This window comes from Gobius niger (genome assembly GCF_951799975.1).
Source record: "Gobius niger genome assembly, chromosome: 3".
In the NCBI taxonomy this organism is placed as follows: Eukaryota; Metazoa; Chordata; class Actinopteri; order Gobiiformes; family Gobiidae; genus Gobius; species Gobius niger.
The window spans coordinates 44,380,948-44,394,541 of NC_136854.1; the positions used below are offsets into that span (position 1 = coordinate 44,380,948).

The 13,594-nt window shown below is 39.2% G+C and overlaps 1 protein-coding gene across 1 annotated transcript in view; it reads right to left on the bottom strand.

Moving 5' to 3' along the window:
* Window positions 1–1,450: 1,450 nt before the first annotated feature.
* Window positions 1,451–13,594, bottom strand: part of LOC306961116 (complement C3-like) — a gene marked incomplete at both ends in the record, with an annotated part of 38,255 nt that continues 26,111 nt past the window's right edge. Inside the window, 7 exons of the mRNA XM_079553732.1 lie at window positions 1,451–1,578; window positions 4,982–5,254; window positions 7,743–7,811; window positions 7,884–8,013; window positions 9,402–9,554; window positions 10,813–11,013; window positions 13,113–13,325. Of these exons, the coding sequence (XP_079409858.1) occupies window positions 1,451–1,578; window positions 4,982–5,254; window positions 7,743–7,811; window positions 7,884–8,013; window positions 9,402–9,554; window positions 10,813–11,013; window positions 13,113–13,325 (1,167 nt within the window). The remainder of the gene's footprint in view (window positions 1,579–4,981; window positions 5,255–7,742; window positions 7,812–7,883; window positions 8,014–9,401; window positions 9,555–10,812; window positions 11,014–13,112; window positions 13,326–13,594) is intronic.

Sequence of the window (13,594 nt, forward strand, 5' to 3'; positions counted from 1 at the left end):
AGTCCTAGTATCGTCTTGGTATCGTCCTGGTTTAGTCCTGGTTTAGTCCTGGTTTAGTCCTGGTTTAGACCTGGTTTAGTCCTGGTATCGTCTTGGTTTAGTCCTGGTTTAGTCCTGGTTTAGTCCTGGTTTAGTCCTTGTTTAGTCCTGGTTTAGTCTTGGTTTAGTCTTGGTTTAGTCTTGGTATCGTCTTAGTATCGTCTTGGTTTAGTCCTAGTATCGTCTTGGTATCGTCTTGGTTTAGTCCTGGTATCGTCTTGGTTTAGTCCTGGTTTAGTCCTGGTATCGTCTTGGTATCGTCTTGGTTTAGTCCTAGTATCGTCTTGGTATCGTCTTGGTTTAGTCCTGGTATCGTCTTGGTTTAGTCCTAGTATCGTCTTGGTTTAGTCCTAGTATCGTCTTGGTATCGTCCTGGTTTAGTCCTGGTATCGTCTTGGTTTAGTCCTAGTATCGTCTTGGTTTAGTCCTAGTATCGTCTTAGTATCGTCTTGGTTTAGTCCTAGTATCGTCTTGGTTTAGTCCTGGTATCGTCTTGGTTTAGTCCTGGTTTAGTCCTGGTATCGTCTTGGTTTAGTCCTGGTTTAGTCCTGGTATCGTCTTGGTTTAGTCCTGGTATCGTCTTGGTTTAGTCCTGGTTTAGTCCTGGTATCGTCTTGGTATCGTCTTGGTTTAGTCCTAGTATCGTCTTGGTATCGTCTTGGTTTAGTCCTGGTATCGTCTTGGTTTAGTCCTAGTATCGTCTTGGTTTAGTCCTAGTATCGTCTTGGTATCGTCCTGGTTTAGTCCTGGTTTAGTCCTGGTTTAGTCCTGGTTTAGTCCTGGTTTAGTCCTGGTTTAGTCCTGGTTTAGTCCTGGTTTAGTCCTGGTTTAGTCCTGGTTTAGTCCTGGTATCGTCTTGGTTTAGTCCTGGTATCGTCTTGGTTTAGTCCTGGTTTAGTCCTGGTTTAGTCCTGGTTTAGTCCTGGTTTAGTCCTGGTTTAGTCCTGGTTTAGTCTTGGTATCGTCCTGGTTTAGTCCTGGTTTAGTCCTGGTTTAGTCCTGGTTTAGTCCTGGTTTAGTCCTGATTTAGACCTGGTTTAGTCCTGGTTTAGTCCTGGTTTAGTCCTGGTTTAGTCCTGGTTTAGACCTGGTTTAGACCTGGTTTAGTCCTGGTTTAGTCCTGGTTTAGTCCTGGTTTAGTCTTGGTTTAGTCCTGGTTTAGTCCTGGTTTAGTCCTGGTTTAGTCCTGGTTTAGTCCTGGTTTAGTCTTGGTTTAGTCCTGGTTTAGTCCTGGTTTAGTCCTGGTTTAGTCTTGGTTTAGTCTTGGTTTAGTCCTGGTATCGTCCTGGTTTAGTCTTGGTTTAGTCCTGGTTTAGTCCTGGTTTAGTCCTGGTTTAGTCCTGGTTTAGTCCTGGTTTAGTCCTGGTTTAGTCCTGGTTTAGTCCTGGTTTAGTCCTGGTTTAGTCCTGGTTTAGTCCTGGTTTGCACCTGCAGGCTGTGGTGGAGGAGGAGCTCGAGCCATGTACACGACGTCCGGGTCCGGCTGGACATTTGCACGAGCGTAAACTTGGACCATGCCCCCGCTGGTGCCGCCCCAGTCTGCGGAAACAGATCGTACCACATGACGACTCATTGTCTGAAACATCTGGTTTGTGCAGATGTTCCACCGCCTGAGCCACTTCTGCCCTGACATCAGACTCTGTCAACTCCAATGAGAGTCAGCATAATGTTCAAGTCTTTAACTGGTAGAGGATCATTTAACCTCTTAACCCCCGCCTGAACCCAGAGGATCTTTTTCCTCACGTCAGATTTTATTTTTTTGTTGGGTATTCAACTCATTTTTGTAACTTTTTTGTCATTTTTTTGTCATTTCTTGTCAAATTTTTTGTCAAATTTTTGTCATTTTTTGCCACATTTTTGTCGTTTTTTTTGTCACATTTTAGTCATTTTTTGTAATTTTTTGTCACATTTTTATCACATTTTTGTCATTTTTTTGGTCATTTTTTTGTCACATTTTTGTCATTTTTTCATCCATTTTTCGTCACATTTTTGTCAATGTTTTCTCACTTTTTTGTCACATTTACATCATTGTTTTCGTCTCATAACATTTAACTGATCAGAAACTAACAGGAGTAGTAAGGAAAAGTAAGTAAGGAAAGTAAGGAAAGGAAAAGACGGAAATTGTGAATTATTGTTAAAGTTGCAATGCTGCACTGATTTCGTGTACAGTTACACGTCGGCCGGTTACTTGCCTGTAATTGTAAATCTTTACAGTGTGAGCTCTCACTCTGTCACTAATCATTACCAACACTGTACCAAAAATGTCTAATACAGAGTGAGCGCTCACTTTTCCACAAACACTCTTTGATATTCCCCTCCCTGCAGCTGGAGTTTAGTAAACAACAGACTCTGTGGCTAAAGGTAAAGACGTCACAGCTCTGGTACGCTTTTACAATCTGTCCAAGAACTAGCTTCTTATTCCGTCCTGGTTTAGTCCTGGTTCACAACCGGTTTAGTCTAAGTCCTGGCTCAGACCTGCCGCAGATCAACTCTGACATGTCTGATAACTACAAAAGCTTTAGTAAGTTAAATCGCTTTAAAAGGGGGGTGTTCGGGATTGTATCCGGCACGACGGACAAATGTTCGGGATTGTAGGACTGGATAAGGATTTTGGAAGTCTTCATCCACTCAACATATCAAAATCGGACACAACGGGCAATTTCAAAGATTTACTGTTGTTCAATTTGTTACAAAGGTCTGATGAGGTTACAAACATCTGGTATCTGAAAGTACATGGGGACAACTATTACTACGAGTAACTTAGCCACACACATAGCTATTATTAAATGATTACATGAAACTATACTAACTAACAGTTAACTGTCAAATATATCATTACCCACCTCACACACAGACGCAGACATGTGTGGCTGCCCAACTGAAGCTAACTGCTCCGTTACTTAGCAACCATAGACTCCTCCCACCAGTCAACTGTATTAGAGAATTTACAACAGGGGGTGTTCTGCAAAATGGACTTTTTCCATCTTTCCATCATGTTATTCTGTCACTCCCTCATTAAAAACATGGCTGAAGTGTTGCCTTGGCACATTCACGTATTTCTGAGTAATCTGTAAAAAATTTTAGGGATAGGTTTGTTTTTTTTAGTTTTTAGTTTTTTTTTAGTTTTTTTTTTTATCAACATGTGCGATACAACAAATATGGCAGGAATGTTCCGTATTACAAATTGTTAAGTCAGAGCAGGACATAAACACACACAAAAAATAAACAATAAAATAAAATAAAAATAAAATAAAAAAGTGAAATGCAGTACTAGAGGATGCTTATTAAGTCCAGATCATCAATGATGTTTTTAAGGTTCAAACCAGTGTTTTTTTTTCCATGAAGGAAACAGAGGAGAAAAAGAGACAGTTCTTTGTGAAAAGTGACAAATGATGGTTTTGTTTTTAAGAATCAACATTTGTGAATGAAGAATTTACCCAATATAATGATAACATTTAAAATAAGTTCTATATTGCTGTCCTTTTTTAAAATGCCAAAAATAATGTCCTTGCTTGAAAAGTCCTGTAAATTGGGAATCTTCGGGAAAGGCCAATAATGGACGTCATCCCACAATACTTTGGAGAACATGCAGTCATAAAACAAGTGTTCTGTAGATTCAATATCAACAACACAAAAAGTACAACAGTTATTTTCCCCCAAAACGATGTCGCAGAAGATCTTTGGACGGGGAAATGCCCGAAAGTACTTTAAAGTGAACTTCCTCGGCCTTTGGAGGAATGGGAAATTTTAAATAGTTTGTTCTGATTTTCCGCTTCTCATTGTGTGAGAACATTATTGAAACTGAATTTGGGTTTGAGATAAAGGGGAAAAGGATCTTAGTGAAGAGGTTTCGAATTTTACAGTTTGTAAGATTTGGAGAAGTAATGTTAATTCCATTTACCAAAAGTTTAGGAAGACACGGGGATTTACAGCTAGGATTAGTAAACAAGAAAGAAACTGTAGACTAAATATTTTGGGGGATGGCCTGAGTGATTTTTAGGTAATCTTTCTTTACTGTTTGCAAACTATATTTCATAGAAAACTCTTCAAAGGACAAAAGATTGCCACAGTCATTTAGTAAGTGCATAAGGGACCAAATACCTTTTTCAAACCATTTCAGTTGGAATAAGGACTTGTTTTTAACAGTTATGAACTGGCAGTTCCATAAGGGTGTATTGTGTGGGCTATAATTGTGCTTGTAAATTAATCTCCAGTAAAGTAGAGCTTGTTGATGGAAAGAGGAGAGGTGAGACTCAGAGGTTCTTAAAGAGACAGAGGCCTATTTCAAGACATTCACTACGGCCATTTTGAGAGAGACATTTTATACAAGGCAGTTATTCTAATTTACTGCATTTACAGACCAGCAGAAGGTTTGTCATCATTGTAGTGTGATATAGACTGGTGCTGTGGGACTGACAAAAGCAGAACACCCACCTGATCTTGTGCTTGGGTTGCTCAATTATTGAAAAAATAATAATCACGATTATTTTTGTCATAATTGAAATCACGATTATTCAAACGATTATTTGTTGCCTTTAAAAAAATCCATCAAAAAAAGACAAAAATCCATCAAAAAAAGAAAAAAATCCAGCAAAAAAAAGTGACAAAAATCCAGCAAAAAAAGAAAAAAATCCATCAAAAAAGATTTCTAAAAAAAAAGAAATAATTGAAAAAAATAAAAAAATAAAATGTAATTTTTTTTTTAAATCGATTTTTTGCGATTATGCTAATTTTGTAATCGTTTACTGTTGTAATCGTAATCGAATTTCGATTAATTGCACAGCCCTACCTTGTGCTGAAGCGAAAAAGTACCAAAACTTGACACCGAAATTTTTTCATTTTTCTAAACCGCCCCCGACTGGAGCTTTTACGTCGGTCCAAAGTAAGTTCCCAGCTCTGTTCCTGGATGATTGAGATTGATCATTTTCAGCCGGACACTCACTGAACCTCTCCCTCCTCAGCTCGACCCTGGGCGCCTGCAGCCTGCGGCGGGGGGCGGCCGTGGTGGTGGGGGTGAGGAAGCTGGGCATGGCCGTGGGCATGTTGTGGTCGATGGGCTCGTCCCGGTACGTCCCGCAGCAGTGTCTGAAGGCGCGGATGCACTCCACCCCCTCCGTGATGTAGAGCGAGCGCCGCGTGCACGAGTACGGCATGGGGATCTGCCGCAGCCCGTCCAGGCAGCAGCGCCGGAGCAGCTCGTCTTTGTAGTGGCGCTCTGAGACCAGAGAGAGGAGCGGTCAGGGAAGCAACAAGCTTTACACTGTCCTGAAATATGTCCCCCCATCCTGTCAGGGCGTGGAGCGTGTGATGCTGTGATGCAAACTTCTAAATATTGTCCAGTTCACCCATTGTTTCTTAACCTCTTAACTCCCGCCTGAACCGAGAGGATCTTTCTCCTCACGACATCAGATTTTTTATTTCCATCATTTTTTTATTGGGCATTCAACTCATTTTTGTAACTTTTTTGTCAATTTTTTTGTCAAATTTTTGTCACATTTTTGTCATTTTTTCATCATTTTTTTAATCAATTTTTTGTCAAATTTTTGTCACATTTTGGTCATTTTTTTGTATTTTTTTTCGTCATTTTTTTGTATTTTTTTTCGTCATTTTTTAGTATTTTTTTGTCAATTTTTTTTATCAATTTTTTGTCACTTTTTATCAGTTTTTTTGTATTTTTTTGGTCATTTTTTTGTAATTTTTTGCTACATTTTTGCCACTTTTTCATCAACATTTTCTCAACTTTTGTCAAATTTTTGTCACATTTTTTGTATTTTTTTGGTCATTTTTTTGTTTTGTTTTTTTCAATTTTTTTCACTTATTTTTCACTTTTTTGTCATATTTTTGTCATTTTTTCGTCAATTTTTTGTCATTTTTTTAAATCAAATTTTTGTCATTTTTTTGTCACATTTTTGTCATTTTTTGTCACATTTTTGTCATTTTTTCGTCACATTTTTGTCAATTTCTTGTGACATTTTTGCCACTTTTTCATCAATTTTTCGTCACTTTTTCGTCACATTTCCATCGTTGTTTTCGTCTCAGTTTTGTTGCTATTTCCACAGCTTTTTTCCAGAAGCTTTTGGATTGGGGTAAAGCCAAACTGGAGAAAATGTGCTCGGTTCAGGCGGGAGTTAAGGGGTTAAACATTACGTTAAAATAGAGCAAATGCAAATAATAAGCTCAGATTCACATTTGTATTAATATGAGAAGAGCTTTGGTATTGAGGAGCTGAGACTTTACGCATGAGTTTTAACACATTTCTTTTGCAAAATGTGTGTTCCATGACTCTGTTCAGATCAGGTTTAGTTTAGATGCATTTATCCTGGAATCTTTTCCAAACATAAATACTATGCAGCAAATAGATAGATAGGCTATGTAAAGATACCATCGTCCAACTGCCAATCAACCTCTTAACTCCCGCCTGAACCGAGAGGATCTTTTTCCTCACGTCAGCAGATTTTTTTTCCATCATTTTTTTGTTGGGGATTCAACTCATTTTTGTAACTTTTTGGTCATTTTTTTTGTCAATTTTTTGTAATTTTTTTGTCACATTTTGTCATTTTTTAATTTTTTCATCAATTTTTTATCAAATTTTTTTGTAATTTTTTTGTCACATTTTGTCATATTTTTAATTTTTTTCATAAATTTTTTATCAAATTTTTGTCATTTTTTTTTTAATTTTTTGTCATTTTTTTAGTAATTTTTAGTAATTTTTTGTAATTTTTTTGTCACATTTTGTCATTTTTTTAATTTTTTCATCAATTTTTTATCAAATTTTTTTGTAATTTTTTTGTCACATTTTTTGTCATTTTTTTCATCAATTTTTTATTCATTTTTTGTCTTTTTTTGTAACATTTTGTCATATTTTTAATTTTTTTCATAAATTTTTTATCAAATTTTTGTCATTTTTTTTGTCATTTTTTGTCATTTTTTTAGTAATTTTTTTGTAATTTTTTTAAATTTTTTTGTCACATTTTGTCATTTTTAATTTTTTTTTTCATCAATTTTTTATCCATTTTTTGTCATTTTTTTGTCCATTTTTTTGTCACATTTTTAGTAATTTTTTTGTAATTTTTTGTAATTTTTTTGTCACATTTTGTCATTTTTTTAATTGTTTTCATCATTTTTTTTATCAAATTTTTGTCATTTTTTTTGTACATTTTTTTGTAAATTTTTGTCATTTTTTATTTTTTTTTCATCCATTTTTTATCAATTTTTTGTCATTTCTTTTGTCACATTTTTGGTAATTTTTTTGTCATTTTTTTTTTTCATTTTTTGCAATTTGTTTGTCATTTTTTTTCATTTTTTGTCACATTTTGTCATATTTTTTAATTTTTTTCATCAATTTTTTATCAATTTTTTGTCACATTTTTTGTCACATTTTTTGAAATTTTTTGTCATTTTTTGTCATTTTTTGTCACATTTTGTCTATTTTTTTTTTTTTTTCATCAATTTTTTGTCATTTTTTTTGTCACATTTTTCACATTTTTTGTCACATTTCCATCATTGTTTTCGTCTCAGTTTTGTCGCTATTTTCTCACCTTTTTTCCAGAAGCTTTTGGATTGGGGTAAAGCCAAACTGGAGAAAATGTGCTCGGTTCAGGCGGGAGTTAAGGGGTTAAACAGATTTGTACTTTCTACTTTGATCCAAGTATTTTATTGCGACTTTCACTGGGTTCATATCTGATCAGACACTCAGGACTCACCGAGCGTAGCTTTGCGCTCCAGCAGAGCAGCAGAGCGCCTCCACCTGGAGCTGCGCGGGCACTGCAGGGCTGTGGAGAAGTGAACAGAGGGTTAAATCCCGAGTCCCGGCTCACAGTGTGTGTGGCGTGTGCGAGCTGTACTTTGTCTGAACTGCGTCTTGAAGCCGGAGTTGGTGTGGAAGAGCAGCCCGGCGTCGGAGAACACTCCCCTGGCACTGCCCCCCCCGCCTCGAGCGCAGCCCAGGTCGCCCTGCTGCACCACGCTCCAGATCTGAAACCACAGGCAGGAGGTCAGACCCGTGCAGCCGCCTCGGCCTGAGTAAAGAGCCGGAGAGAACCAACCTTCACCCTGAATATCAGTCCCTTGAAAGCCCGAAGGTGCCCTCAGCTGAAATGTTGAATGGTTCTACAGCGCACAGGCCTTGACCATGTGCTCGTTTTTTGTTTCACTTTAAGCTGGGTGTGTACTCTACGATTTTGCTGCAGTACCTCCATATCGCCACTAGGCCCCCATTGAAAAGCATTGGAGTTAAGACACGTTAAAAACAACTGGTTTCAATGTTTTCAACACTAGACTAGGCTAGATTTTTGTAAGAAGAATTTTTGAAATCTCGTTCTTAATGAGGGTCGGACTGTTAGCATTGGAGCAGCGCGAGCTACACGTCACACAAGGGCGGAGTCTACAGTGAAGATCCCGCCCTCATGTCCTTTTTAGGAACATGCTTCATCAGAGCTGGGGAGGAGGAGTCTGTAAACCCTCCCCCTCGAGCGTGGTCATTCTGGTAAACGGGGAGGAGTGAGGAGGAGACGTCCATTCTTTTTTACAGTCTATGGTCTGTGACGAGCGAAACTAAAGTGAAAATCACTGGTCGTCAGTCAGACGGCGGCGTCTGGAGCCTGAAAGTCGCTCTTTCAACAGTGGAGACGAGAACAGCTCATGATTTTATAATGTCTTATAATGTGACATCCAATAATCTCCTAAGACAAAAACATGTGTTCCTTTGTTAAAGGAACAGGCCACCGTTTTTTCTGAGCATGTCCTGGGACATGAGTGTCCAAGTCAGTGAGGGTTTGTCCCAAAGTGTGAGATAAACAAGCAGCAGCTAAAGCAGACGAGCTAGTTAGCATCGTCATGCTACCTCCAGGAAAGTCCGTTTAGACGTGACTTCTGACGGAAGAAAGTCCGAAGTCCATGAGTTTGACTAAATCCTGTCACCTCCTCTCAGGAAACAACAGAAGCTTCTCCGTCTCTTAAATGAGAAGTTTTTCCTCTGATCGTCCGTGAGCTCAGAGCTGCTGCTCGTGTTTGTTTACAGGAGACGCTTCCTCGTCTCACCTGTTAAATCTCTGATGGCGCTGAGGCCACGCCCATCGGAGATTTATTATTGCGCGTCTCTGATTGGTTGAATTAATGATATTTGGTGACGTTTTTATACCATATCAGAGGCCATTGGTTAGATGGTGTGGGCGCTGTTCCTGCCGCCCCGAGCACAAAACTACACATTTATGAGGCTGTTACAGCACAAGATGAACCAGGCTGACAAAATGACACCTCCTTCACCCCCCCCCCCCTCCCTCAGTGTAAAACACCTGTACAGACAGACAGTCATGGGAGCGCCTTACACCTCGTGCACCTGTGGAACGCAGCAGCTGCTGTACCTTGCTCTGCGTCAGCCGGTCCTTCCTCAGGAGAAACACGGAGTTGTCCACCGCCACCACACTGACCGTGGAGCCCGGCTCGCCCTGGACCTGCAGGCGGAGCGTCTTCCCGGGCACGAGGTCCGAGTAGTGCCCCACTGGCCCCACGCTCACCTGAGGAGAGGCAGGAACAGGCAGCGTTAGAGAAACCAGTGAGGTGAACGAGTGCACGAGATGAGGAGTCGGAGACATGGTGGACATTTGGACACAGCGGATGATATACAGGGTCAAAAGCTTTAAAAAGTTCATTTTGCATCATACGTCTCAGAGCAACTTCTCCACGAAGACAAGATGGCGATAACGTGTCTGACGAGAAGCATTTTTAAATCTCTTCACCCCAGCCTGAGCCGAGAGGATCTTTTTCCTCACGTCATCAGATTTTTTTTCCATCATTTTTTTGTTGGGTATTCAACTCATTTTAGTCATTTTTGTCACATTTTTATCACATTTTTGTCATTTTATGGTCGTTTTTTTTGTCATTTTTTAATCACATTTTTGTCATTTTTTGTCACATTTTTGTCATTTTTTGTCACATTTTTGTCATTTTTTGTCATTTTTTTGTCATTTTTTTGTTCATTTTTTGGTATATTTTGGCAAATTTTGTATCACATTTTTGTAAATTCTTTGTCATTTTTTGTCACATTTTTGTCATTTTTTTCCCGTTTTTTGTCAATTTTTTGTAATATTTTGGTCAAATTTTTCGTCAATTTTTTATCACATTTTTGTCAATTTTTCGTCAATTTTTTATCACATTTTTGTAAATTCTTTGTCATTTTTTTGTCACATTTTTTGTCACATTTTTTGTCACATTTTTGTAATATTTTGTCAATTTTTAATCACATTTTTGTCATTTTTTGTCATTTTTTTGTCATTTTTTTGTCATTTTTTTGTATATTTTGGCAAATTTTTTATCACACTTTTGTAAATTCTTTGTCATTTTTTGTCACATTTTTGTCATTTTTTTCCATTTTTTTGTCATTTTTTTGTAATATTTTGGTCAAATTTTTCGTCAATTTTTCGTCATTTTTTTGTCATTTTTTTTTGTCATTTTTTAATATATTTTGGCAAATTTTTTATCACATTTTTGTAAATTCTTTGTCATTTTTAATCAATTTTTTGTCATTTTTTGTCATTTTTTTTGTCACATTTTTGCCACTTTTTCATCAATTTTTCGTCACTTTTTTGTCACATTCCCATCGTTGTTTTCGTCTCAGTTTTGTTGCTTTTTTCCAGAAGCTTTTGGATTGGGGTAAAGCCAAACTGGAGAAAATGTGCTCGGTTCAGGTGGGAGCTAAGGGGTTAAACCATAATGAAAGAAAGGCTTGTGTATTAGTCATTTTACTGGATGTTGTGCAGCGTGGCCCCTCCTCACCTTCCCCACGCAGGCGTCCTCCACATCCACGTAGATGGAGTCGGCCACCACCTCCTCGTCCGGCGCCCAGGGGAGCGAGTAGAAGGCCACCACCCGGAACGAGGGCATCATGTCGGGGGTGACGGTCAGACGCACCACGGTCACCGCCTGGTCGGCCACCTCCACGCGCTCCGCCTTCACGATGTGCCCTTTGTTCAGCACCTGAGGAGCAAACGGAGGCAAACATGAAGCTCAGACGCTCACCCTGGAGGACGGACTGTGTGGGCACTTCGTTTATACGAGGGGCACCAAGAGGAAACTCCACTGAATGACAAAAATGTGACAAAAAAAAAAAATTGACCAAAAATGACAAAAAAATTGACCAAAAAATGACAAAAAGTTACAAAATGAGTTGAATACCCAACAAAAAAATGATGGAAAAACAATCTGATGAGGAAAAAGATCCTGACTGACCGTGTAGGTGTGACTGATCCTGAAAAAATGACAAAAATTTGACAAAATGTGACAAAAAAAAATTACAAAAATTGACAAAAATGTGACAAAAATGTGACAAAAAAATGACAAAAATGCGACAAAAAAATGACAAAAAAATGACAAAAATGTGACAAAAAAATGACAAAAATTGACAAAAAATTGACAAAAAAACGACAAAAAATGACAAAAATGTGACAAAAAAATGACAAAAATTGACAAAAAAATGACAAAAATGTGATAAAAAAATGACAAAAAAATGACAAAAATGTGATAAAAAAATGACAAAAAAATGACAAAACATGAAAAAAACATGAAACAAAAATGACAAAAATGTGACAAAAAAATGACAAAAAAATGACAAAAAATTGACCAAAAAATGACAATAAAGTGACAAAAAATGACAAAAAAGTTACCATAATGAGTTGAATACCCAACAAAAAAATGATGGAAAAACAATCTGATGTAGGTGTGACTGACCCTGTAGGTGTCAATGTCAATGTCAATGTCAATTTTATTTATAAAGCACATTTAAAAACAACCATTGTCGACCAAAGTGCTGGACAAGAACAGTAACAATATGTACAATAAACACAATAAAAGTTAAACACAGGTAATATATAAAGGTACAAACTGTGTCTGGTCCACATGGAACCGAAGGCCAAAGCAAAAAGATGAGTTTTTAATTTGGTTTTAAACTCCTCTACAGACTGAGCCGAGCGCATGTAGAGGAGGCGGGTCCAAAGTTTAGGGGCCACTGAGGAGGCTCGGTCACCTCTGGACACACGCTTGGATTTAGGAACAGACAAAAGAAGCTGGTCTGCAGACCTCAGAGCTCTGGAAGGACAGTAGAGCTGGTCTGACCTCAGAGCTCTGGAAGGACAGTAGAGCTGGTCAGACCTCAGAGCTCTGGAAGGACAGTAGAGCTGGTCAGACCTCAGAGCTCTGGAAGGACAGTAGAGCTGCAGCAGTTCTGACAGATACTGAGGTGCCAGCGAATTTAGGCATTTAAAAACAATCAGCAGAAGTTTAAACTTGATGCGAAAGGGAACTGGAAGCCAATGTAAGGAGGACAGAATGGGAGTGATGTGCTTGTGCCGGTCAGCAGGCGGGCTGCTGCGTGTTGGACTCCCTGCAGGCGCTGGAGGGATTTCAGGTCCAGCCCTGTGTAAAGGGAGTTACAATAATCCAACCTTGAAGTGATGAAGGCGTGTATCGCCTTTTCTAAGTCTTTTTTTGGCAAGTAGGCCTTAATTTTCGCAAGAAGTCTTAGTTGGAAGAAGCTTTTACAACTGATCCAATGTGTTTTTCAAATTTGAAGCAAGTATCAAAAGTCACCCCAAAATTTTTAACAGTGGGGCGGATAAAGGAAACAAGAGGCCCAATAACACTGTCGGTCTTTAGGTTTGACAGGGGGTTGCAACTTCCGAAAACCGCTATCTCTGTTTTGGTTTTATTCAGAGACAGGAAGTTTGAATTTAGCCAAGACTGGACGTCACTCAGGCAGTTTGTCAAGGTTGTTAAGGAGGTTTTACTGGTGTCGACTGTAATTGGCAAATATATTTGAATATCATCTGCAAAGCAGTGATAGGAAACATTATGCTTTTGGAAAATAGAACCCAGTGGCAACATATATAAGGCAAAGAGGATTGGACCCAAAATGGATCCCTGAGGGACCCCACAGCTAAGGGGGGACACAGTGGACAAGAACTCTCCCAAGTGCACAGAGAACATTCTGTCAGAAAGGTACGAGCGGAACCACTGGAGGGCTGTACCCTTGAGGTGTGACTGATGTAGGTGTGACTGACCGTGTAGGTGATGTGACTGACCGTGTAGGTGATGTGCCGGACGTGCTGCCTGTCCTCTGGTTTCTCCACGCTGACTTTCATCAGCAGGGCCAGGCTGTCTCCCACGGCGACGCGGCGGTTCACCCCGGAGATGTACAGCAGGTTCAGGGGGGCGGCCGGGGTCTGGTACGGCCCGATGTTGAGATCTTTTCTGGCCTGCTGCTCTCGCCTCAGCCCTGGCTGGACCGTCTCCGCCTGGAGGAACACGAGGTCAAAGGGTCGCCTTAAAAAGCTCTTTGGAGGCTTTGGCGGAAGCTTTGGGTCATTGTCCATCTGCACTGAGAAGGAGCGTCCAAGCTGAGCGGCCACTTGTCCCAATACTTTTAGTCCCTTAACCCCTTAACTCCCACCTGAACCGAGCACATTTTCTCCAGTTTGGCTTTACCCCAATCCAAAAGCTTCTGGAAAAAAGCAACAAAACTGAGACGAAAACAATGATGGAAATGTTACAAAAAAGTGACGAA